General features: G+C 42.3%; 2 protein-coding genes across 3 annotated transcripts; one reads left to right on the forward strand and one right to left on the reverse strand.

Annotated features, from left to right (window-relative positions):
* The first annotated feature begins 476 nt into the window (after positions 1-476).
* Positions 477-19,306, forward strand: LOC146583513 (coiled-coil domain-containing protein 81-like). Of its 2 annotated transcripts, none has more exons than XM_085272733.1 (14): positions 477-585; positions 806-878; positions 964-1,038; positions 1,120-1,291; positions 2,008-2,125; positions 2,790-2,862; positions 11,075-11,221; positions 14,979-15,056; positions 15,298-15,467; positions 15,557-15,635; positions 16,926-17,036; positions 17,176-17,282; positions 17,393-17,518; positions 19,069-19,306. In XM_085272733.1, exons 3-14 carry the CDS (start codon positions 970-972, stop codon positions 19,205-19,207), a joined length of 1,389 nt encoding a protein of 462 aa, XP_085128859.1. In that variant the 5' UTR covers positions 477-585; positions 806-878; positions 964-969; the 3' UTR covers positions 19,208-19,306. The 2 variants fall into 2 exon arrangements, with proteins under 2 accessions (XP_085128859.1, XP_085128864.1); XM_085272738.1 differs by having other exon boundaries at positions 964-1,012.
* Positions 19,307-21,868: 2,562 nt separating this feature from the next.
* On the reverse strand, positions 21,869-24,561 carry LOC146583514 (uncharacterized). The gene is made up of 3 exons (XM_085280909.1): positions 24,361-24,561; positions 23,934-24,216; positions 21,869-23,806 (listed from the first exon to the last, which is right to left on the reverse strand). Exons 1-3 carry the CDS (start codon positions 24,450-24,452, stop codon positions 23,492-23,494), a joined length of 690 nt encoding a protein of 229 aa, XP_085137035.1. The 5' UTR covers positions 24,453-24,561; the 3' UTR covers positions 21,869-23,491.
* Positions 24,562-26,972: the final 2,411 nt, after the last annotated feature.

A 26,972-nucleotide genomic window follows, 5' to 3' on the forward strand; every position in this document is an offset into this window, starting at 1 on the left:
TGAACAGGGGATACAAAGGGGTTACATAAAGAATTAAAACATTATCTGTTTTTTAAGTATCTTTACAACTTGTACTTACATTATAACCAATCCGGTCCTTTATCCCCACTTAAAATATTTTTACAGAACTATTGTAATATTTGCTGCCATTTCTGCTGTCCTGTTGGGCAACTTACTCTTACAAAATACATTTTTAATGTTAATGAGACTTTTTTTTACTGCATAAATAAAGGTTATATAAAAGTCGCTGCCAAAAACTGATTGCGGCTTGTATCTTGCTACACGAATGTTGTTTGTGGCTCAAGATGACTTTATGTCATCCATAAGGGATGCATTTGACATATGTTTAACATATTATAGCCCAACAAGTTACTTATAGCACTTTAAATATGAGCAATCGCTTTTTGGCAAATACCGGAAATCAGTTTTTGGCAGACAATCACTTTTTGGCACAACACCGGCAGGCAATGTTGTACCGGGGGAGTCTGCCGGGCGACATCTCTTCGATGACGGCGTCTCAATTTTGGCCGGGGAGGATGCACTCTGGGCCTTCTTCATTACTAAATCTTGAAAACAGCGGTCGATGTAATCTTGGAGAGCGTCTAAACTCTCCCCGTTGTCCTCCAGGGTGTTAGAGATGATAAAACAGATGTTGTTAGTTATATGACAATTGATTAGTATATTTGGTAATACTGAAGCTTGAAAAACCTTTGTTAAACTCTCTGCTACCATTTGCTTTTTTTCCGCCAATTCTCCGGCGTCTGACGTCACCTACAACATGGGTCGCTTACCTTACTCCATTCAGTTGAGAACCGTCTGAGGGATGCGTTAGGGAGACTCTGCTGCTGCTCTTCAAAGGTTCCTTTAAGAACAACAAGGTGGTTGTTCATAGTATTTCTTATTATGTGAAATCATTACAACTTTTTTTTCTTGAAAATTAACTAATCTCTCATCAATTTAAAGGTCCAGATGAAATTTAATAGAGCTTTTATTAATGCCATGGATGGAACCGGTATGTTGCCTTTAGCCATTAACAAGGTAAGCTAAAATGTTTGTTTTTCAGTTTTACAGTGTAAAATTAATGCATTATACATGTACTCTGGTATTTCTTCCCTGCAGAGACCTGGGAGCACTACTTCTTTAAAGCCCAGTGAACTATCCAGGTTTGAAAACCATCATACTGCAAACCCTGTCACCCTGCAAGCTGTCCGCTGTCTTCAGCCAGGCAACAAAGCCAGAGATGAAAATGGATGGCGCTTGTCATCAGCTCCAGACCCAAGGAACGGAGGAGGTGAATGAGCCTTTTGCACAAGCCTAACAATTCTGTGCTGAGCTGGGATTTGACAGTGCACTGAATCAAATACAGGTTGTTCTAAATGGCTTAACAACAGAGAAAAAACAAAATTCTTTTCCCACAGTCAGGATGAGCTGGAGCTGCAGTAACTATAGAAGCAGAAATAGATTAAATGGTATTAAAAATAAATGGCATTGAGCATGCATATGATTGCTTTAGCTTTAGATGGAAAAATCCAAAATACTATCGGCAGCAAAATGTAGTGTCTTGTTTGTTAAATCTGTCAAACTGCCTGCAGGATTGTGATTTTATGGTGATATTATGCAGGAAAACAGGAAAAGATTATTACTTCTATATGTACCTATGTGTTTTATGACAGTTTGGTATTGAAAAATAAAAGAAAGAAGATATTATGCAGGAAAACTATTAGTCTGTGGTTATACTGACTTGTTTTCTTCTTTTCCAGTTTTAGAACAAGCTGAACTGAAGTGAAAGGGAAATTTATTTTGTTGGCTGATTTTCTTTAAGAACGCCAATGAGCATATTGTATATGTTACACTTGAAGATAAAGTGGTTGCACCCACAGCTTTTTCTGACACTATATAGAGCGACCTAAAATTTTCTACCAATGAACACGTCTTTGATAACAAGGAATAGATAGGTAACTGAACCCATGGCACTGAACCTGCTCACAGTGTTGTGTGTCTCTACAGAAATTCCCCAGTTTAGAGAACCTGATTCCCATCAGACATTGCATCCTGCAAAGGTGAAAACTGTCATTCTGAAGACTGAGAAACTACATCCAAAACCCCCTGTGGAGGGTAGAGACAGGTACCCTGTACACAGTGATACAAAAACACAGACAGGCCCAGACACGCACACACACACTCTCTCTCTCTCTCTCTCTCTCTCTCTCTCTCTCTCTCTCTCTCTCTCTCTCTCTCTCTCTCTCTATCTCTTCACGGTGCGTGTCAGTTTACAGGTTGATGAGTACATGAGAGCTGAGCACTCAGTGTTGGTGTATGTTGGCACATATTGTCTCTGCCCTGGGGATGTATACTTGTCTATTAATGATGCACAGCTACCTTCCACGCACAAACCTGTAATCTGGCTAAATTGTAAAGGTGAAAGATTTATCATGATATACGATCCTAAATCCACCGGAAGGCAACTTTAAAACCTGTAATTTATAAATTGTAGATATGGTTAATTATGTGTCATTTTAAATGCACCACTGCTGTTTATTTTGATGTTATTTTATTTTTTTTACTTTTCCATCATCAAGTACTTCAATAATGTGCCTTGGCAGTAATGTGGATTGCAAACATATTAACCAGGATGAAAGCTTTCATAAAAAAGTTTACTATTTTAATTAGAAATTCCTTTTAACAAGGAACCCACAGTGGTTAATATCAAATGACAAAACCACATACTTACAAAGAATTCATTGTCGTCTGTGTGCAGTACACAGTAAAGTATATGGTTCTACTTTCAGGTCCGCCACCACCAAGTCACCCCATGAAGCCCTGCCTAAACTAAAAGAGCACTCTGTGAACTGCTCTAGGCAGGCAAGTATGTGCATGTGTAGCTGCTTTCATGTAAACATACACTTCAGCACTGTCTCAACTTGACAACACTAGTGCACTGTATAATTTTATCTTTCTGCTTCAGATGTTTTTCTTATCTTGGTAAGCCAATGGATATTATTTATCCTCTTTTCAGGCAGCATGCCCCTGGTAAATGTTGACTTAAAGTTACTTTTATTAAAGGGTTTGTTTGTTTTTTACTGGAAATGACACAGGCATCTCCCAAAAGATAATAAGACGATGTACAAGAGGCATCATTGTGAAAAAATATTTCTCAGCTTTTATTTACATTTGAGCAAAAAGTGTCATGTCCAGAATTATTCATTCCCTTCTCAATAATCAATAGAAATGCCTTTATTGGCTATTACATCAATCAAAGGCTTGGTCTGCACACTGAAATTTGGAAGCAAGACCACAAAGTTGTGAAAGTAAAGAAAACAAGAAAGAAGAATCAGAATCAGAATCAGAATGGGTTTATTGCCAGATGTTGAGGTTTACAACATTAGGAAATTGCTGCGGTGCTTCAGTGCAGACAATAAGAATTAAAGTGCTATGTAGAAAGAAAGATATGTGCATGAGATATACATGAGATATATACATGAGAATAAGAATTATGAGTGCTACGTAGAAAGATATATACATGAGTGCAGGTGGTGATCAGTGCCAAACATGAAATGATGCAGTGACACAGCGTAGGGTCATGTGTTAGTGGCGGGGACAATCATGTGGTTATTGTTCATGTGTCCAACAGCAGAGGGGAAGAAACTGTTCTTGTGGCGAGAGGTTCTGGTGCGAATGGACCGGAGCCTCCTGCCTGAGGGGAGCAGGTCAAACAGACTGTGTCCAGGGTGAGAAGGGTCAGCTGAGATCCGGGCTGCACGCCGCAGTGTCCTGGAGGTGTACAGGTCCTGCAGAGATGGGAGTCTGCAGCCAATCACCTTCTCAGCAGAGCGCACAACACGCTGCAGTCTCTGTTTGTCCCTGATAGTGGCTCCAGCGTACCACACGGTGATGGAGGAGGTGAGGATGGACTCGATGATTGCAGTGTAGAATTGCATCATCGTCCGTGTTGGCAGGTTGAATTTCTTCAGCTGCCTCAGGAAGTACATCCTCTGCTGGGCTTTCTTGATGACGGAGGTGATGGTGGGCTCCCACTTCAGGTCCTGGGTGATGGTGGTACCCAGGAAGCGGAATGAGTCCACAGAGGTGATGGGGGTGTCAGTCAGGATGATGGGGGGGAGTGGGGCTGTGTGCTTCCTGAAGTCCACAATAATCTCCACTGTCTTCTGGGCATTCAGCACCAGGTTGTTGTGGCTGCACCAAGACACCAGACGTTCAACCTCCCTCCTGTAGGCAGACTCGTCCCCGTCCGAGATGAGCCCAATGACGGTGGTGTCGTCTGCGAACTTGATTAGCTTGACAGACTGGTGGGTGGAGGTGCAGCAGTTGGTGTACAGGGAGAAGAGCAGAGGAGAAAGAACACAGCCCTGAGGGGAGCCGGTGCTGATGGTCCGGGAGTCCGAGACATTCTTTCCCAGCCTCACGTGCTGCTTCCTGTCCGTCAGGAAGTCAGTGATCCACCGGCAGATGGGATCAGGCACATTCATCTGGGAAAGCTTGCCTCGGAGATGGTCTGGAAGGATGGTGTTGAAGGCAGAGCTGAAGTCCACAAACAGGATCCTGGCGTAGGTTCCTGGGGAGTCCAGATGCTGCAGGATGAAGTGTAGGGCCATGTTGATGGCGTCGTCTACAGACCTGTTGGCTCTATATGCAAACTGCAGGGGGTCCAGGAGGGGGGCCGTGAGGGTCTTGAGATGGGAGAGAACTAGGCGCTCAAATGACTTCATGACCACAGATGTCAGAGCCACGGGTCTGTAGTCATTTAGTCCAGTGATCCTAGGTTTCTTGGGGACAGGGATTATGGTGGAGGACTTGAAGCAGGCAGGCACATGACATGCCTGCAGTGAGGAGTTGAAGATGCCAGAAAACACTGGGGCCAGCTCGTTTGCACAGTGTCTGAGGGTGGCAGGAGACACGCCGTCTGGGCCGGGAGCTTTCCGAGCATTCAGGTTCTTAAACTGCTTCCTCACATCTGCTTCGTGAATATGAAGAGTTGTGGTCGGAGGAGGTGGTGTGAAATCCTCTTTTGTGTGGGGTGAGGGGGCGGGTGTTGCAGGTGAACAGTTTGAAGGTGGTGATGGCTCTATGGAGGGGGGAGAGGTGGGGGAATGAGTGTCCAAAGTGCCTCTATTGTTGGGGTCGTTGAAGGTGTGAAGGCTGCCTGATGGCTCGTCAAAACGGCAGTAAAAGTCGTTGAGGGTGTTGGCTAAGAGCAAGTCATCAGTGGAGTGGGGGGTTTTAGGCTTGTAGTTTGTTATATTCCTAAAACCTTTCCACACAGAGGCCGAGTCATTCTCTGAGATCTGCTGCTGCATCTTCTCAGAGTGCTGATGTTTGGCAATGTCCACTTCTTTAGTGAACCTGTACTTGGCCTCTCTGTAGCAGTCCCTGTCTCCGCTTCTGAACGCCTTACTCTTTTCCAGCCACAGCTTTTTGAGTTTAGGAGTAAACCAGGGTTTGTCATTGTTATAACTCACCCTGGTGCGTGATGGCACAATGCTGTCCTCACAGAAGTGGATATAGGAGGTGACAGTGTCCGTAAACTCGTCCAAGCTGTTAGAAGCAGCCTTCATTGTGTCCCAGTCTGTAGACTCCAAACACGTGCGAAGCTCCTCCACAGCCTCGTTGCTCCACAGTTTTTTGGTCCTCACGACAGGTTTGGAGAGCTTCAGCCTCTGTCTGTACGCGGGGATTAGGTGGATCATGACGTGGTCAGAAAGTCCGAGTGAAGCGCGGGGCACCGCGCGATAGGCCCCGCTGATCGTACTGTAACAGTGGTCTAATGTTCTCTCCTCTCTGGTCGGGCATTTAATATGCTGCTTATATTTTGGAAGCTCATGGCTCAGATTGGCTTTGTTAAAGTCCCCAAGAGCAATGATGAGAGAGTCCGGGAATGTCCGCTCCGTGTGGAGAATCTGCTCCGCGAGTGCGCACTGAGCTGCCTGCGCATCTGCGTCTGGCGGGATGTAAACAGCGGCCAGGATGAATGAAGCAAACTCCCGCGGAGAATAAAACGGTTTGCAGTGAATAAAAAGATATTCCAGAGAGGGAGAGCAGTGCTGAGCAATCACTGTTACATCTGTGCACCAGCCACTATTGATGTAGAAGCAGACACCTCCACCTTTGGTTTTACCGGAGAGAGCGGCCTGCCGGTCCGCGCGCAGCAGATGAAAGCCCTCCAGCTTGAGCGCGCAGTCCGGGATGTCCTCACTGAGCCACGACTCCGTAAAACATAAGACACAGGAGGAGGCAAAGTCTTTGTTCATGCTTCTCATCAGGGCCAGTTCGTCTATCTTATTCCAGAGTGAGCGAACATTAGAAAGGAAGATCCCAGGAAGGGCCGTTCTCAGTCCGCGTTTCCTCAAACGCACGAGTACGCCGGCTCGCTTACCTCTCTTTCGACGTCTCACAGAACAGACGATGTAGGAACACTATGTACACGATGTAGACCTCATAATAAAATATTGTTAATAATAAATAAGGGTGGAAGGGCTATGGAGATTAAGGGATGGAGACTGCACATCTCTTGGTGTTTCCCTGGATAAGCTAGAGGAGGTGGCTGGGGAGAGGGAGATCTGGGCTGCTCTGCTAAGGCTGCTGCCTCTGTGACCCGGCCCCGGATAAAGCGGAAGAAGATGGATGGATTGCACATCTGCCGAAATATTGCACAGGAGGAGCAGAATATTGTACGGAAACAAAAGGAAACTCACAAATGCACACACACACACAAATAGTAATAATAATAAATAGCAAGTAGCATCAACAGAATAATTGTAAGAAACTCTCAGTTTGTATTTATGTTCCGGGAAGAAGCTGTTCTTTAGTCTGTTGGTTTTGCAACTAATGGATCTGAACCTTTTTCCAGAGGGCAGGGTGTTGAGTAGATGGTGGTTAGGATGGAGGCGGTCTTTTATGATTGCCCTTGCTATTGAGGAATATCTAGTGCTGGCATTGGAGTCCAGGGTGCAGTTTTTATCTTGCTGAAGTCCATGACCACTTCCTTGGTTTTCCTGGTGTTGAGAGTTAGGTTATTGTAGTCACACCACTCATTGGGTATGTGGTCATTTACTGTGATTAGGTCACCTGGTCCATTGGCTGAAAAATGACCCCCATTAGGTTCCCACCACCATGTTCGACAGTGGGGATGGTGTTCTTTGGGTTGAAGGCTTCTCTTTTTTATTTTTTACCCCAAATGAAGGAAACATCATCGTGACCAAACAATTCCGTTTTCGTTTCATCTGACCAGAAGTCTTCTTCTTTATCCAGATGAGCATTTGCAAAGGCCAAGCAAGTTTTTGTGTGCCTTATCTGGAGAAGTGGTGTCCTCCTTGGTCTGCATCCATGAAACCCAGCAGTGTGCAGTATCGGTTGGACTGTCTGCCTTGAGGAATTGCCACCAGCAGAGCCCAGATTCACCAGGATGGCCTTGGTGGTTATCCTTGGATTCTTTTTCACCTCTCTCACTATCCTCCTGGCCAGCACAGGTGTTACTTTTGGCTTCTGACCACATCCTCTAAGATTTTCCACAGTGCGGAACATCTTGTATTTTTTAATAATACTTTCCACTGTAACCACTGGAACTTGAAAACATGGCCTTGTAGCTCTTTCCTGACTTGTAAACAGCCACAATGTGCAGCCAGAGGTCATCACTGAGCTCCTTTCTCCTAGCCATGACTTTCCACCAGTGTTGGTCAAGTTACTTGAAAAAAGTAATCAGTAACTAATTACTGATTACTTCCCCCAAAAGGTAATCCTGTTACTTTGCTGATTACTTATTTTAAAGAGTAATTAATTACTTAGTTACTTTTTAAAAACACGATTTACAACCTGAATAGGTGATAAAGCGATAGATCTTTCAGTCCAATTCTACTTTTTCTGCATAATCCGTCATATAATATGTAATCAAATGGAAAAGTCTCTTTTTAAAACTTGTTTTATTAGTTTTAATCTTTTAACTTTAGGCATCAAGCAAAAATTAAATTATATGCAACATTCTCTGACTGGAAGATATTTGTTTAACATTTAAACCTATTTTCTGCACATTCCAGCACATAAAATAAAATATTTTATTGTGTTTACACTCAGTCTTTCAAATAAATGCAAGTGAAACACAGCGGAAAATAGATAAAATCAAAGACTCAACGGTTCTGTTGCTCTATTTTCACCTGTATAGCAGGCAGATGTTTGCCCTGGTTTAGGTGTGCCGCAGCGGTCAGTGGAAGAATCCGCGAGTTTGTCTGTGAATTTCCCATAGACCCTGTCACTACCCGATCCGTACCGGAAACCCGATCGGTACCCCGCATGCGTGAAAGGTGTCTACTTCCGGTCAGAGCGTTTTACGATAGTTACGGGTCAGAGTATCTGTTAAGATGTTAAGAATAATAAGTATTTCTTAAAATGTTTCCAATAATGAAACATTTCAATATAATGTAGACAAAAAAGAAAAAGATAGTTACGTATCAGGACTCCCCGATCCTTACTGCGCATGTGCAAAGTCGGACCGTACAAATCAGGTCTACCCGATCCGTATCGCGCATGTGCAGATGTTTTCTTCTTCTTCTGTTCGTTTAATGGCAGTTTACTCCCCAGTGTACGAGGATACCGCCACCTGCTGACCGAGCGAATGAACCCTATTGTAAACTGAATTAGCATCATTACAAACCTGTGTTAAATTTGATTTAGTGATAGTCGAGTGTGTTTATGCTTGTCTGTGTGGAGAGGATTGATTGGAAGTGATGGATTGATGGATGATGATGTCCACTATCACTGTCAATTGTCAGTAAATAATTCATCTGGCTGATGAATCTTCACGTGACATATTAACATAATAGACATAATAAGTCTGTATTATTAACTCTGTAATTAGGCGCCATTCTTCTTATTTTACAGCGCTGTTGTTCAATCAGGGGACACTCGCTGTTGAGCAGAAAAGTATGAATTTGTTTGTATATGGATTATCCATTGTTTAAATGCCATTCAAATATATTGAATGTCGCAATGTTGGCAAAGAGAGGAAGTGACGTAAGATTTGCGCATGCAGGGTACCGATTGGGTTTCCGGCACCGATCGGGTAGCAACAGACCCTGTGCACGAGAAAATGCTAACTTCCTGTTTTGAGACCGGATGTAGGGTTGTACATTTCCAGTTCGCTACTGCGAAGATATACTCCAAAATCATGTCCAAAAATCGAAAACTGAAAGATCACGTTAAGTTACAAAGAGCAGAAGGTGGGAACACTCACCACTGTTGTGTCATAAAGAATCTAATGATCAATTTTGACGTTTAAAGAGTTTAGATCGATCAGTTGTTTACATCACTCAACACAAGCAGAACTGCACTACAGAATCAGAAGACACATCGTCCACATTCAGAAGCACATCTCTGTATAGTGACTGGTCTTATGATTTAAACAGGCAAATGTTCAGCATTCAAACTACAGGTGAAGAATAGTCAAACCAGATGTTTCCCCCGTTATGTCGATATCAGCTCGTCAAGTACACACCTACACAGCATGTCAACAAGCCGTGAAAAAAAGCCACACAAAAAATGAATGATTGCTGGTAAGGGTTTCTATACATTAGTATTTACGAAGGGTATGTTGTGACTTACCTTCAAAATTACAGTGGTCCTTCGCTATAACGCGGTTCACCTTTCACCTCGCTGTTTCGCAGATTTTTAGTGCAAGCTTTTTTTTTTTACATCACATTGTGTCCTGCGTCCTGATCGCTGCAGACGATCTCCTCCATGACGTCTCTCCTGTACAGTACAGAATCGCTGCATCAATTGCTAGCAGTGTGACTCTGAAGTGTAGTACTGTATGTCGACGACGTCGACGAAACGCTTTGCACCGTCAAAAAATAAAATTGGCTACTTGATTTCACCTATCGCTGGTTATTTTTAGAACACAACACCCGCGATAAACGAGGGACCGGTGTTTACAGATACTGAGAAATATAACATTTGAATCCATTTTCTCTTTTGCTCTGGGGCACGGGGAAAAAAACATTGACAAGTCGATGAACATCATTTACAGATATACAGTATTGGGTAAATGCCCAAGACATCTATAAAAATGTAAATCGCCGCTTGATTCATTCATTTGCTTAACTTGTTTTGGACCGTAAACAGGGCGCAAATAGGACACCGGAAACAAAGCTCCCCACAGGAGTTTCCGCACCGGAAGTAGCATCGGCACACAACTGTTGCCACGAACGTCACACTCGCTTACGTCATTGTCATGAGACACTCTCGCAAAAAAATCATGGTTTTAGTAACGCAGTAACGCAGCATGCTTACGGGAAAGTAACAGTAATCTAATGACCTTTTTTGCAATAGTAATCCCTTACTTTACTCGTTACTTGAAAAAAGTAATCAGATTACAGTAACGCGTTACTGCCCATCTCTGCTGTCCACAAACCAACTGCAGAGAGATGCTGTTCACCTGTTGAGTTGATTAAAACAGCTATTAATCCAGGTAATTAGGATGTTTTAGAACAGCTTGGACTATTTGGAATGGTATAGAACTTTCTCAGAGACAGTGACAGTTTGTGAAGGGTATTAATAATTCTGGACATGACACTTTTTACTCAAATGTAAATAAAAGCTGAGAATTTTTTTTTTTTAAATCCACAATGTCTCTTGTACATCGTCTTATAATCTTTTGGGAGCCACCTATGTCTTTCCAGTCACACACAAAAAACTTGCTGGTTAAATAAATTTAACTTTAAGTTAAAATTTGCAGGGGTATGAATAATTATGGGCTTGACTGTATTAGCAGCTCATTAGTAGCTCCAAAGACAGATTCCTTAAGGAGTTACTAAAGAATAGAGTAAAAAGGGAATGTCCTCGTGGTCACTTGCAATGTTGAACCTGGAACAACATTAATTATGATGATGTGGGAACAATGCTGACACGAGGAAATCAGATCGTCCTTACATGGTTACATTAGACTAGTCTTTCAAACAAGGCTCCAGTGTTTCCCTGGTTTCTGCTGGATGTGTAAATAAGGGTTTGCTAGCAAGCTTAGTGTACACTGTGCAGTATCAGTCACTTGCTTGATTCCTTATGACTATAGGAGCTGTGCTACCAGTGTATGCAGTGGACCCAAAGAAATGTCCCAGTGTATCTGAGGAGACAGCAGCAGGCAGATGAGAGAGCACTGGAGAAACTCCTATTTCTTAAACAACAAGAGAGGGATGAGCAGTACATGGAGGAAGAACAGGTGGGAGCACGTGTACACTTCAACTGCCATAAAGCAACATTTACATCCATTAACTTGATCTTTTCCCAGAGGTAAAACTTGACCAAAGACACTAGTGATCATCCTCTGAGAAACATTTAATTTCTCAGCAACACATGCAACGGTTCAGTAAGACAATATAATCTGCACTGAAGCGTCACCCAAATAATGGACGTAGCATCATCACGATGACTGAAAACATGGCGTTGGTTCGGTCAGGCCACAAAGTCTCAAGTCACAAAGCTCAGTCACACTGTCAATCATATGAGCACATAACCAGACTCGGCAGTACTGTCTTTATTCTGCTACACATACAATTAACAACACATGGGATCTAACTAATGCAAAACCAATACACTACCAGTACTGAATACAGCACTTATAGACATACATGAGTTGATCAGTGCAGTCCTTTATTTTAAGAGTGTCCCAGGTCATTTAAAGTTTTTAATATGCTTAAAGAAATAGATATTCTCTTTTCTATATTGTGACTTTTTTTTAAAGTTGTAGTTCACTTGAGAGTATCTTAGGAACCATTGTTTGTGGTCAAAAACAAAACCATGTCTCCATTCAAAAAATGGGATGTGAGAGCTGAAACTTGTCATGTTATGCCGCTGTTACATGTCACAACAAGTTAAAACGTCAGTCGTACCTTTGGAAAAAATTCACCAGAATTCTCTAACCACTTCTCATTCCTTTATATTTTGATAGGAAAATGGAAAATAGCTACAGTGGGGCAAAAAAGTATTTAGTCAGCCACCGATTGTGCAAGTTCCCCCACCTAAAATGATGACAGAGGTCAGTAATTTGCACCAGAGGTACACTTCAACTGTGAGAGACAGAATGTGAAAAAAAAAATCCATGAATCCACATGGTAGGATTTGTAAAGAATTTATTCATAAATCAGGGTGGAAAATAAGTATTTGGTCAATAACAAAAATACAACTCAATACTTTGTAACATAACCTTTGTTGGCAATAACAGAGGTCAAACGTTTACTATAGGTCTTTACCAGGTTTGCACACACAGTAGCTGGTATTTTGGCCCATTCCTCCATGGAGATCTTCTCGAGAGCAGTGATGTTTTGGGGCTGTCGCCGAGCAACACGGACTTTCAACTCCCGCCACAGATTTTCTATGGGGTTGAGGTCTGGAGACTGGCTAGGCCACTCCAGGACTTTCAAATGCTTCTTACGGAGCCACTCCTTTGTTGCCCGGGCGGTGTGTTTGGGATCATTGTCATGTTGGAAGACCCAGCCTCGTTTCATCTTCAAAGTTCTCACTGATGGAAGGAGGTTTTGACTCAAAATCTCACGATACATGGCCCCATTCATTCTGTCCTTAACACGGATCAGTCGTCCTGTCCCCTTGGCAGAAAAACAGCCCCATAGCATGATGTTTCCACCCCCATGCTTCACAGTAGGTATGGTGTTCTTGGGATGCAACTCAGTATTCTTCTTCCTCCAAACACGACGAGTTGAGTTTATACCAAAAAGTTCTACTTTGGTTTCATCCGACCACATGACATTCTCCCAATCCTCTGCTGTATCATCCATGTGCTCTCTGGCAAACTTCAGACGGGCCTGGACATGCACTGGCTTCAGCAGCGGAACACGTCTGGCACTGCGGGATTTGATTCCCTGCCGTTGTAGTGTGTTACTGATGGTGACCTTTGTTACTTTGGTCCCAGCTCTCTGCAGGTCATTCACCAGGTCCCCCCGTGTGGTTCTGGGATCTTTGCTCACCGTTCTCATGATCATTTTGACCCCACGGGATGAGATCTTGCGTGGAGCCCCAGATCGAGGGAGATTATCAGTGGTCTTGTATGTCTTCCATTTTCTGATGATTGCTCCCACAGTTGATTTTTTCACACCAAGCTGCTTGCCTATTGTAGATTCACTCTTCCCAGTCTGGTGCAGGTCTACAATACTTTTCCTGGTGTCCTTCGAAAGCTCTTTGGTCTTGGCCATGGCGGAGTTTGGAGTCTGACTGTTTGAGGCTGTGGACAGGTGTCTTTTATACAGATGATGAGTTCAAACAGGTGCCATTCATACAGGTAACGAGTGGGGGACAGAAAAGCTTCTTACAGAAGACGTTACAGGTCTGTGAGAGCCAGAGATTTTCCTTGTTTGAGTTGACCAAATACTTATTTTCCACCCTGATTTACGAATAAATTCTTTACAAATCCTACCATGTGGATTCATGGATTTTTTTTTTTCACATTCTGTCTCTCACAGTTGAAGTGTACCTCTGGTGCAAATTATTGACCTCTGTCATCATTTTAAGTGGGGGAACTTGCACAATCGGTGGCTGACTAAATACTTTTTTGCCCCACTGTACATTATGCAAGTATGTGCACATGACACTGCATTTGTGTAATCATGAACTTTAGCACTGTCTCACCTTGACTGTTCTAGATACACTTCTGCTTCTGCTTTGGTGTTTTTTCCTGTTAGTAACCTTATTGTTTTCATCCACTTTCACTACTCACATGACATCGTTTTCAGGCAGTAGATTTTATTATTTTAAAAATACTACCTGTTTAGACAGAGACAATTAATTTGTAATAATAATAACACATAGTTGGATATTATCATTTCTAAGAGGATATTCCCTCAAAAGTTACCAAGAATAAACAGAGTGAAAAGAGAGCTGCACTGGACCAGTTTATCACTATGCAACTCTGGTTCTGTTTGATGTGTAAATAATGGATTGTTACTATGCCTGATTCATTGACACATGCACAAACAAACATGAAAATACAGTACATAAGGCAAAAACAGAGTTTATACAAATCTAACAAGCTTAAAAGTCAATATTTGATCAATTGACCACATTTATTCTCTATTCCCCACAGCTTGAACTCTCGTAAACAAGCTTTGTTGTCATTTCTGTAAGAAGTCTCTAGTCTTCCTGAAGAACACTCAACATTCTCCTTTGGATCTTGGCTGGCTTTTGTTCTCGTCTCTGTCAAGATGATCCCACACTGTTTCTGATCAATGACAGCCATACTGAGATGAAATGTTGAGGACATGTTGAACCGTCAGTAACTGCAGCTGTTTTTGCTGCTGTTAGCTGTTGCTTACTGGTGTTAATGAAACCTTCTTTGAAGTGAACGTAACTTTATTGAACTGTGACACATGACGTAAACTGTTATGCAAGAATTTAGTTATACTGTTTATGAGAGGGAACTCTTGATATATGACTGACAGCGGTTGCTTGTCTCTATGTGTGTTGGTGTGATCCCCATGAAGGACTAGCCAGCTGTGCAGCTAGCATACTGTTAGCTTATAACCAGCCTTTTCATTGCCCAAGCACTATTTTATGCCTGTTTTCTTTGGTATTTTCATAGATTAATGCTTGAACGATTCAAAGGTCAGTGATAAGGGACTCAGCAAATGACAAAACATTGCTCTGATAATGGTTAGGCACAAGGGCTGACTAAAAATGAGTGAAAAAGCAGACAATTACATACTCAGAAATAATGGAGAACTGTTGTTTAAGAACAACAAATAAGAAAAATTAAGAAGAATCACACACACACACACACACACACACACACACACAACATATCACAATGTTGCTAACGATATATTTAGGAATCCAAAAAGTCATCTTAAGTTAATTTGGTGAGTTTGATATGCTTTGCTTATAATGTTTTTATTATTATTCTGTTTTGTTGTTTTTCTTTTCATTATGGACTTTCTGATAAGGCTTTTTTGTTTTGCTTTTTCTGGAAGGTGAAACTGAAAGAACAGGTGGCTTCATTCAACCTGCAAATGTCAGAGAAGGAGCTGACTCAGCTTCCTGTGAATTCTGTAAGATAAATGAAAACTGTGATTATTCCCACACTCCCATAACCATTTACATCACAGTTTTGGTGATTCGCAGTTACTGTTCAAGTTTCATGTGAAATGACTCAGTGAACAGTGACTAGCGATTTTAACCAGATGACGTCATGACTCATTTATAAAATGTAATTTATTTCGATCATGTAAGCAATATCCATCAAGCAAAGCACAGTATTAAAATTTAGACCACACTCTGGGTTTTCTGTAGAATTCCTTCATCTTCCTGGCTCGGCCACTCACGCCTCCCAGGAGTATCCAGCAGCATCGTTACATGAACGAGCTTCAGATTCAAATAGACAGACGACAGAAATTCAAGGCTCAAGAAGAACAGGAACGTCGTGTCACGGAGTGTTTAGACCAGCTACATCTGATTAAGGGGTGTGTAAAGGTGCCACAAGCCAGATGTTTCAAATAATCATATGTTGTGATCACAAATACATCATGTAATGTTTACCTGTGTGATTTAGAGTAGCTTTGCAGCAAGCCCAGCAACTCCAACGTAAACGGGAAAAGGCTAAGCAATACAAGAGTGCTCTGGAAACCCAGGCAAGTCAAAGTTACTTTCAAACTTGACACAAAGGCACAAATTCTTGCTAAGAATTGTGTTCAGTCGCCAGTGTTGGGAAGGTTACTTTTAAAATGTATTCCATTACAGATTACAGAATACATGCCCCAAAATGTATTCTGTAACATATTCCGTTACGTTACTCGATGAGAGTAACGTATTCTGAATACTTTGAATTACTTAATATATGCTGTTTACAACTACGTGAATGTACTATTGCTGTGATTTATTACTGTTACTGACGGTCCGCGGCTCCGAACTGTAGTAAAGGGACCTCTGGCTAATACGTCGGGTTCGTGTCGGGCTTGTAGCTGAAAACTAGCTTTACTTTGTTGTCTGGGTCAACTTTGTTAGCCAGAGACAGAGAGAGGCGTTGAAAGGCTGCTCCAGCGGAACTTATTGTTTCGGAGGAAAACACGAACACGGTGTACAGTCGAGTCTTAACAGCTTACTTACAGCTGGGCTCGTCAGACACTCTTCTTGGCTGAAGTGGTTATTATTATATTTACATGCTTCCAGCTCCCGTTTCTGCTCAATGACAGCTCATACTTTTCCTTTTTCTCCCTCCCTCGCTCACAAACACATAACGGGTATGGCAGTCCATTCTCCCTGCAGCACGGACTACACTGCCCATGAGGCTACGTTCTTTAGAGCTATACCTGTAGCATTCTCCCTATTAGCTTAGCACAACAACAACAAGGCGCTCTCTCACCCAGGAAACACGCAGAGAGAGCGTCACCCTGTAACCATGGCAACCGTAACGCTGCCCCTGGAACAACAGAACAGCTGTCAAACAAAACCCAAACAGTCCTGACCCGCAACAATATGAAACAGGAAAGTACCGCCGTGTAATCCATTTATTTCAACAAAGTAACTGTATTCTAAATACCACCTTATTAAACGGTAACTGTAACGGAATACAGTTACTCATATTTTGTATTTTAAATACGTAACGGCGGTACATGTATTCCGTTACTCCCCAACACTGTCAGTCGCATAGTCTTGGTAGCGAATTTGGAATGAATTCAGCGCAAGCAATTATCGGTATGAAACTAATGTACCATATTAAAAAAATTTTCCATAGTCCATAAACGGTTACAAAAAAAAGTTACAAAAACTCACGGGTGAGGCTTTGGACCTCTAAACACAGCACGCAAAACTTATAGGGAGAATGTAGGGAAACTGTCCAGAAAAGTAGTTTTCACGTTTTTGTCATGTGACCATCTGCATTCAGTCTAAAATCTAAAATCAGACTGTTAATTTGCCCTTAGATGTCTGAAAAGAAGCGCGCAGAACCTCCAGATTACCACCCTGACAGCTCCACGTTCAGCCGCCGTGAGACAGCAGCGTGCAAAGCAGAAAGCCGCGAAAGGGCGCAGAAGGTCACCATCCCTCCATAACAGTTTAACATTTCACTGTTAGCCTTATCATACTGCAACAACATTAGTCATACTTGCTCTGTGCGTATTCGGTCCATTGTTGTATTAAAACTGCGACGTGTGATGCGTTTCACACTGACAGATCTTCCAGGTAAATTTTAGTGCTGCCACCAAGAGAACGAAAGAACTGCACAACCAACAGGCACAGCTGGAGAAGGAAAAGGAGATGTTGAGACGCAATAAAATGGAGTAAGTAAAGGCAAATAAAAGAAATGGACCAAAAAGAACATGTAAGGAAAAAGAAGACATAATAACTGTGAAACGTACTTTCTTCTTCTCGTGGTTTCGTTTCTGTCCAGGCTAATGCACGATCGTATCAAACGCTTTGAGAAGATGCAGGACATCAGCAAGTCACTAGAGCAAGACTGGAGTCGCAGTGTGAAGCACAAATACCAGCAAGAGGAAGACGAGAGGCGCTTTCGGAGGTGTGCGGGGGCAGGATCACACTAACTTTTATAGTTAGTAAAATACAGCATCTCTTTGATCCATGATGTAATTACTGACACTGATCTTCTAAGAGCCTCTGGACCTCTAATGAATCAGAGTCCAAAATTTACTCTTTTATTTTAGCCCTATTTTTGAGTCTTACTGCCTCCTGGGGGACATATTTGCCTCTTTAGCTGCTTGATGCTCCTCTTTGTTTGCCAGATAGTCATTAAATCTATGTCTGTTGTCTATTTCTTCCAGTCTTTTATATCTTTTTCACTAAATACACAAATATATTAAAGTTGATGTCTGATGCATGATACACATATGAGAAAGAAAGTGCACCTTCTTTCAATTCTAAGGTTTTATGTATCAGCACATAATACATTTGGTCCTGCAGGTTATGAAATTACTTCAGTATATTCAGATGAACAGCACATATCCTCCTAAAACCAAGAAATTCATTCTCGGGTGACAGAAGCCTGAGACCTCTATACGTGATGGCACCCAGAGTCGATTATGGCTCCCTGCTCCCCTGCCATTGATTTAAATAAATAATATTTATGCTGGTGGCCAAAATATTTCATAAAACTGTTATTAGGCAATCAGGTTTTTGGAAATGTTAGAGCTCAAAAACTGCAGGAAGGTTCGTATCTGAAGGCAGGTTAAAATCTGAAAGCTTTCCTCAATGTATCTGTGTACATGGCATGACTCAGATACCCTAGTATCCAGACATACTGGGTCATTTTCATAGCAAGTTCAATAAATTAAGCTTCTTCAAGATTAGGCAATCGGTCAAAGTAACAAATGATGGAAAATATTAATCACTTTGTGAATCTTCAGAATTTGTGAAGTGGAGTCAAATATATTCTGGTAAGGGATGAGGCAGAGAATTACATTATAGCACGAATCGAGTAAAAGTTAGGATTTTTTGTATTGAGGGGGAACTGTGGAGTTGGGTGCTACTCCTCTGTTATTTACTACAAGCACAAACTTTCACATCAGTTCTGAAAGATCGTACGGTTACGGTGTAACCTTGGTTCTCTTAGTGAGAGACTATCTCTCCACCGTGAGGCCACTCGGAGACGCGTTCCGATCAAACAATCACCGGTGTCACGTCTGCACAGCTGTTTTATACGTATGCTGTGGGGCGTAGCCGGGCGTGCCGGAGTGTCTTAAAGAAATATCCACGCGCCACGACCAAGGGGGGTCGTACCCTGTACATATGGAATACGTAACGGTGTGGAGAGATAGTCTCGACATGCTAGAGAACTCTAAATCAAATAATCATTCCACATGCAAATCACAAATCTCTACAATAGAAAAAAATAGATGTCACATATTCTCCTTTACATTTCTTTTCACACTTTGAGCTTTAACTGTTTCTCCTATAATTATGTTGCACCCAGACTGGAAAATAAATTCTGGAAAATGGTAGCGAATGGACACATGCACTAGTTTCTCTGATTTTTTTTCCCTCACAGTCTCAACTTGAACATGTCCATCATTCAAAATACAGCTCATAATAATTCTGTCTCCCTGTGGTTAGGTCTGCTGGTCTTCTCCTGGTTGATAAGCTTGCAGAGTACAGGCGATGTAGCCAGTGTAAGAGGAGAACCACCAACTATGGAGAGACCAACATCTGGAAAGACTCTCATTACCTGTCTGGTACACAGTTCATGATCTGAGGACATGAATGTGAATAAACAACCAAACCTCAACTTATTGTGTGATGATTACCTAAACAAAAATTACAAGGTTATGTACATTGGTGTGAAAAAGTGATCGCCCCTTCCTGATTTCCTATTTTTGTATGTTTGTCACACTTAAATGTTTCAGATCATCAAAGAGATTTAAATATTAGACAAACATAACACAAGTAAACACAAAAGGTGATTTGACTAGGCCACTCCAACATCTTTATTTAGTTTTTCCTAAGAAATTCAGAGATGGACTTGCTGGTGTGTTTGGGATCATTGTCCTGCTGCACAACCCAAGTGTGCTTCAGCTTGAGGTTACGAAGAGATGGTCAGACATTTTGGTAGAAAGCCAGAATTCCTGCTTCCATTTGCCACAGCAGGTCTTCCAGGTCCTGAGGCAGCAGATCAACCCCAGACAACCAAACTGCCACCACCATATTTTACCAGATCATTTCATTTTTATCATCCATCCATCTTCTTCCGCTTATCCGGGGCTGGGTTTTGGGGGCAGCAGCCCAAGCAGAGAAGCCCAGACCTCCATCTCCCCAGCCACCTCCTCCAGCTTGTCTGGGGAAACATCAAGGCGTTCCCAGGCCAGCCGAGAGATATTATCTCTCCAGTGTGTCCTGGCTCTGCTCCGGTGCCTCCTCCCAGCATGTCCCTGGCATATTTTATCAGATCATTTCATTTTTATCACGTCATCATATTTATACGTTGTTCCTTTTCTAAAATGCTGTGTTAGTTTTATGCCAGATGTAACAGGACTCCAACCTTCCTTTTCATGATCTGAAACATGTAAGAGGGACAAATACGAAAAACACTAGGAAATCAGGAAGAGGGCAAACACTTTTTTTAAACCACTGTATATATGATACTTTAATGGTGTGATGTTCAGGGTGCTGTTGTTTTTCTAAATTATTTTTGCTACCCATTTTTGCATGTTAGAAAACTCTCCTCTAACCATAATCTCTTCATTTCTCTGATATGTTACACATGATGACTGTCCTGTACCACTGTTTCTTGAATAGACACAGATAAATGCAGCTACATGTCTCTCTCTTCTTTGCTGGCTGGTAGATTTTTATGAAAATAGTCTGTGTTTGGGCAATAATCGTCTTATGAAGAAGGCACAAGCAGTTAGGTCCATAAGTGGACAATGACAGCATTTAAAATCCACCACACTGGACTTTAAATCCATGAATCCATGAATCAGGATGTGATAGAAGTGCAGACTTTCTGCTTTAATTTAAGGGGTTTAACAAAACTTTTGCATTAGTAGGAATTATTATTATTCCCTCATTTTCATAGGCTCAAACATAACTCAACAACCTACCATAACTACACAAACTAACTACAGTACAAGGACTGTTTTAATACTGGAATGTAAATCCTTTGTTTTCAGTAACTCCCTGAAGTCACTGACTGCAAATAAAAATTACCTGTTTGTACCACATTCTAAAGCTGTGGGACAGGATGTTCATTTTTATTCTCCCTCATGTGCTTCGATACTTCCATGTAATAAACACAAGTATTCCATAAAAAGTGCTTGTGGTAAACTTGATTGTTGCTTTTTTTGTATTCTTAAAAGATTTATGATCACATGGAAAGCATTTTATACTGGGTTAGTCACTTTTACTTCAAATGGAACTTATATTCCTGATATTCTGTTTATTTCTGTTAACATTGCTGTTTTTTTGTTGCTGTTTTTTTTATATGAGCATTGGGCCTGAGTTGACAGTAGCAGCGATTCAGACTGAAAACAGCAGGAAAAGAAAGAAAGGAAAAGAAAAAAAACGTGGGACATTTCAGGTGTTTGTTTTAAGCTTCACCAGACCCAAGACATCGCACGGAAGTTTGCATTACTCACAGACAAGATTTTACAACTTAAAGGTCAAGCTGTCAACTATTATCTTTAGCGACATCAATCACAAGGTTTAAGAAAAGAAAATGATACACGTTATCCTGCTTTGTTTGTGCCAGAGCGGAAAATCCCAACTGAATTTACAGCTGCTTTGTTTTTGTTTTTTTATTTGACCTTAACTGTGACCGTTATTCACTGCTGAGGGTGAGCTGCTTGTACATGTACTGAACATGTCTAGTGTTTGCATGCATGCAGCCAGTTTCTTTTTTAAATGTTAGATCATTTTGAATACAGCTGAAATGCAGCGACACCTACCGAATTTTCCTACAATACCTTATAACCACGGACAACTGCTCGGGACTCCAGGCCAGTGGAGGGCCTCCAAGAGCCGACAAACTTCAAGGTGCAGCAGTAAAAAGGTGCAGTTTGCAGCAACAGCAGGAGAGACCTGGCCTGCCCCACCTCACTTGTTTCACTCACTTTAAAAGTGAAAGGCATGATTTTGTTCAGCTCTACTTTCAATGGCACGCAGTCTTTGCATATGGAGGTCATAATAGAAACACTTCCTCAGTATTTTCAGAGTAAGAAAATGTTTACATTTCATATTTGGTTTGTTCATGTTAAAATATTTATAACGTGACTTCTGTTACAGCTCACAGGCTTGAGCAGACGATTCAATTCAATTCAATTCAATTCAATTTTATTTATATAGCGCCAAATCACAACAAAAGTCGCCTCAAGGCGCTTCATAGATACAGAGAAAAACCCAAACAATCATATGACCCCCTATGAGCAAGCACTTTGGCAACAGTGGGAAGGAAAAACTCCCTTTTAACAGGAAGAAACCTCCGGCAGAACCAGGTTCGGGGGGGGGGGGGGGGGGGCATCTGCTGCGACCGGTTGGGGTGAGAGAAGGAAGACAGGATAAAAGACATGCTGTGGAAGAGAGACAGAGGTTAATAACAGATATGATTCAATGCAGAGAGGTCTATTAACACATAGTGAGTGAGAAAGGTGGCTGGAAAGGAAAAACTCAATGCATCATGGGAATCCCCCGGCAGCCTACGTCTATTGCAGCATAACTAAGGGAGGATTCAGGGTCACGTGGTCCAGCCCTAACTATATGCTTTAGCAAAAAGGAAAGTTTTAAGCCTAATCTTAAAAGTAGAGATAGTGTCTGTCTCCTGAATCCAAACTGGAAGCTGGTTCCACAGAAGAGGGGCCTGAAAACTGAAGGCTCTCCCTCCCATTCTACTTTTAAATACTCTAGGAACAACAAGTAGGCCTGCAGAGCGAGAGCGAAGTGCTCTAATAGGGTGATATGGTACTACAAGGTCATTAAGATAAGATGGGGCCTGATTATTTAAGACCTTGTATGTGAGGAGCAGGACTTTGAATTCAATTCTGGATTTAACAGGAAGCCAATGAAGGGAAGCCAAAACAGGAGAAATATGCTCTCTCTTTCTAGTCCCTGTCAGTACTCTTGCTGCAGCATTTTGGATTAGCTGAAGGCTTTTCAGTGAGTTTTTTGGACATCCTGATAATAATGAATTACAGTAGTCCAGCCTGGAAGTAATAAATGCATGAACTAGTTTTTCAGCGTCACTCTGAGACAGGATATTTCTAATTTTAGAGATGTTGCGCAAACGGAAGAACACAGTCTTACATATTTGTTTACAGTTTTTCTCGATTGCTAAAACACGTTTCTTGAAACTACGCCTCATATCCTCACAACAGTAAACACAAATCCATAACCTCTCACTCAATTCCCCAAACATCCTATTTCCAGGTCAAAATGAAGCTCTACACCCAAAACTATTCACTCCTGCTGAAAAACCAAACTTTGCCCTCAGACATCAAACACAAGCCCTCAAAAACACACACACTACAACAGAGTTTTGCACACTGGTACAATTAATTCAAAACAATAGTTCCAAAACAATTAGGTTGCTTATGGTTCTCCCCTTCAAAACCCTTGTCACATGATAAACACAAAAGACGCAACCAATGTATGTACAGTGGCACATTGTCATTCATGTACTATACAGTACAACACACACCAGAAACATTATCCCACCTCAGCATCTTGTCTTTGGTCTGGGTCAGGCCAGAGAATCTCATCCACATCACAGGCTATATTGGCCCCAGCCAGGCAGCGGGGGTAAAATCCTCTTGCATGCCTGATCCACCCCTGGCATGCATCTACTGATATGTCTAGGCAGGCCTCTTCCATGGCCTGAAGGAGGTGAACACGGACATAAGGTTCTCGGTCATACACTTTCCACCGCCATGCCGAAAATAACTCCTCTATCGGGTTTAGAAAGGGAGAGTATGCAGGCAGAAAGATATTAGAAAACCTTGGGTTATTGGTAAACCAGTCACGAACCAGAGCAGCGCGATGGAAGCTGACGTTATCCCACAGGCTGCTCTGGCTGTGCTGGTTCCCTGTAGTCCAGCTGGAACATATGTTGTCTTAAACCATCAAGAAAAGCAAGGAGAAGCATAGTGTTATAGGGTCCCAGTATGGCATGGCGGTGGAGTACCCCTCGTTGGCTGATGGCTGCGCACATAGTGACATTCCCCCCACGCTGACCAGGGACATTTACAATAGCCTGATGGCCAATTATGTTCCTCCCCCTTTTCCTTCTTTTGGTCAGGTTAAAACCTGCCTCATCCACAAAGATTATTTCATGGGGAACAGGCCGTCCTTCAATCTCAAAGATTCTCTGCAAAACACATAACACAGTAGAGTCAATCGGTACCCTGAACCACAGTTCAAGAGTGCTGAAATGGCAGCATAAACTGCCATGCTGTGATGGTACACAATACTTTATACAGTATCAAAACTCATACCTGAACATATTCCACACGTTGGTTCTTCACTCTGTCAGAGTTTCGTTCGAAAGGGACTCGGTATGCCTGTTTCATCCGGAATTGATTCTTTCGGAGGATGCGGTCAATTGTGGAGAGGCTGATGGCATTTATGCCTCGAAAAAGATGATCATCCTCAATCACTCTCCTTTGAATCTCTCGCAGGCGGATTACATTATTTGCAATTACCATGTTTACAAGTTCCCTCTCTTGCTCCTCCGACAAAAGCCTTAACCTGCCTCCACCAGGTGGTCGTCTCTGTGTCCTACAAAAATAGAAGCACTCATTACTGTAACTGTCACACATTCATTTTACAGGCAAATAATGGAAACATACTGAAACTCAAGACACATAAGTTCAGTAACTTACAAGTTACTGTACAAAGCAGTCTTACTGCAAGTACACCTACCTGTTTTCCTCCCTGAAGGTTCTGATGATGGAGGCAACAGTGAAGCGACTCAAATTTGGTTGTACTCGTTGCCCAGCCTCCCTCATAGTCATCCCATGGACAAGGACATGGTCAACTAAAGTGGCTCGAATTTCATCCGAGACTGACTGTCTTCGTGCCCTTGCTCTTCCCCTTCCTTGTCGCCGTCGTTCTCCACCTCCACCTCCTTCACCACGTCCTCCTCCTCCTCCACCTCTCCCTCCTCCTCCACCACCTTCCTGTTGTCCTAGACCACCTCCTCCTCCTCTTCCACCACGTCCTCCTCTTTCACCATGTCCTCTTCCTCCACCACGTCCTCCTCCTTCACCACGTCCTCCTCCACCTCTCCCTCCTCCTCCACCACCTTCCTGTTGTCCTAGACCACCTCCTCCTCCTCTTCCACCACGTCCTCCTCTTTCACCATGTCCTCTTCCTCCACCACGTCCTCCTCCTTCACCACGTCCTCCTCTTTCACCATGTCCTCTTCCTCCACCACGTCCTCCTCCTTCACCACCTTCCTGTTGTCCTAGACCACCTCCTCCTCCTCTTCCACCACGTCCTCCTCTTTCACCATGTCCTCTTCCTCCACCATGTCCTCCTCCTTCACCACGTCCTCCTCTTTCACCATGTCCTCTTCCTCCACCACGTCCTCCTCCTTCACCACGTCCTCTTTCTCCACCACGTCCTCTTCCTTTGCATCTCTTTGGATCCATTGTTTCAAACCTGAATGAGCTGACTTTGGCCCTTTTATCTATCCATCGCAGGTTCTGATTGGTGTGTGCTAAATTTTGACTCCTAGTGTTTCCACCTGGTTAATTGTGTGCTAATTGAGCTCAAGCTATGCTGACTTAAGTTAACATTATTGCATGCTAGTGCTTTCTAAATGACTACATGGTGTAAGCACTGTAAAATGTAGGGATTTGTGTGTAGAGTTTTGCAGTAACAGTTCACCAAATTTGAGTCATGTGTCAAAGCAGGGAATAGTGTTTATAGTTCAGGGAAATGGGTGTGCTTTTTGACCAATAGCGTTACGGTTTTGAAATTTTAGTTTAGAGGCCTGGTTATAGTGTTTAGGCAATCGAGAAAAACTGTAATAACAAGTATGATTCAGTGCAGAGAAGTCTGTTAACACGTATTGAGTGAGAAGGGTGACTGAAGAAATACTCAGTGCATCATGGGAGTCCTCTAGCAGCCTACGCTTATTACAGAATAACTAAGGGAGGATTCAGGGTCACTTGATCCACCCCTAAATATATGCTTCACGTGCATCACTCTGAGACATGACATTTCTAATTTTAGAGACATTGTGCAAATGGAAGATGAGCACTCCTACATATTTGATTAATATGTGCACTGAAGTCATAAATGACTCAAGGAACCCTCACAGTGTTACTGGAGGACAATGCAATGCTATCCAGTATGTGGTTAGATACCAAATTTCTAGGATTTTTAGGGCCAAGTACAATAACCTGAGTTTTATCTGAATTTAGAAGCAGAAAATTAGAGATCATCCAGGTCTTTATTTCTTTAGACCTGGATGACCTCTAATTTTCTGGGTCAAAGTGTTATCTGGGTTTAGCAGGTGCACACATCCTGAAGGGTTCCTGTAAGCTTGCAGCATAGGAAAAAAAAAAAGTAAAGCCCAATATAATCCTATTTTGAAAAACATGTTTACAATGTTCATGAGGGCTTCTGGAACTACAAACAAGTAAATTACTACTCCTATTATGGTGTATTATTAATGTTCAAATCATGGCTGTATCTTTGTAAAACATTTAAAATGTGTTTGTTTGTTTGTTTTTTATTTGTGTGAAATATGAGATACTGATCCACCACACAGAGGAAAATAAAATGTCTTCTCAGATTCCCCAAAACAGCAAGCAGGAACAGGAAATCTTTCTTTTGAAACCAGTGGAATTATTTACTCATCTGCACTGCTGACCTGGGTGACAGCGTAGCAACCTTCCCCTCATTTGATAAACGGTCATTCTCAAAGAGAAAAAGAAAGCCTGTGATTCCACAACAGTTCTTTCCATGATCCCGATTTCAACCCGGACTTGTGTGCTGGACTTGTGCGCTGGACTTTTCCATATGGAAATCTTTCATTGCCGTCTTTTGTGGAGGGCACTGCCTCATGGGACATTTTTCCTCCCCTTTGTCAGAACACAGCAGGAGAGCAAGTGACGACATACTTAATGCACTTTTCCTCCCACCATCGTCACAATTGATGGCGGGTGGAAGGGGTTATGTGAGGCTGAGCAGTTTTGTTCTGCACAAGCACAAATATGTAAGCAACATAACTGGTTCAAATGTGATCACAGTGCCTGTGGAACAAATCTGTGAAATGTCTGAAATTATAGAAACACAAAACATATGAAGACCCTCTACTCTCTGTTCTCCCAGCTGTGTTTCTGTGCATGCGTGCGCATGTGTTTGTGTATTTTGCCATTTCCAGATTCCAAGGGATAGTAGATCAAATGGCTAATGGACAGTCATTATAGTTTTACTGGCATGCATGTAGTAGTTGGGTTTCTGACAGCAAGTGTCCAGCTCCACTTCATATCCAGAAGTTCCCACCCTGCCTGCAAACCACA

The sequence above is a fragment of the Mchenga conophoros genome, linkage group LG1 (genome assembly GCF_057382185.1).
Source record: "Mchenga conophoros isolate Kocher_MC1m ecotype Shallow Benthic linkage group LG1, M_conophoros_male_GT1.1, whole genome shotgun sequence".
In the NCBI taxonomy this organism is placed as follows: Eukaryota; Metazoa; Chordata; class Actinopteri; order Cichliformes; family Cichlidae; genus Mchenga; species Mchenga conophoros.

What these genes read in the sequence shown, in the direction of transcription:
- LOC146583513 (XM_085272733.1), top strand. Translation starts at nt 970, where the DNA reads ATGAAATTTAATAGAGCTTTTATTAATGCCATGGATGGAACCGGTATG. An exon ending in TGCCTTTAGCCATTAACAAG is followed by an intron (nt 1,039 to 1,119) that starts GTAAGCTAAAAT and finishes TCTTCCCTGCAG; the next exon opens with AGACCTGGGAGCACTACTTC. An exon ending in GACGAGAGGCGCTTTCGGAG is followed by an intron (nt 17,519 to 19,068) that starts GTGTGCGGGGGC and finishes CCCTGTGGTTAG; the next exon opens with GTCTGCTGGTCTTCTCCTGG.
- LOC146583514 (XM_085280909.1), bottom strand. Translation starts at nt 24,452, where the DNA reads ATGACTATGAGGGAGGCTGGGCAACGAGTACAACCAAATTTGAGTCGC. An exon ending in ACCTTCAGGGAGGAAAACAG is followed by an intron (nt 24,217 to 24,360) that starts GTAGGTGTACTT and finishes CTATTTTTGTAG; the next exon opens with GACACAGAGACGACCACCTG. An exon ending in AACGTGTGGAATATGTTCAG is followed by an intron (nt 23,807 to 23,933) that starts GTATGAGTTTTG and finishes TGTGTTTTGCAG; the next exon opens with AGAATCTTTGAGATTGAAGG.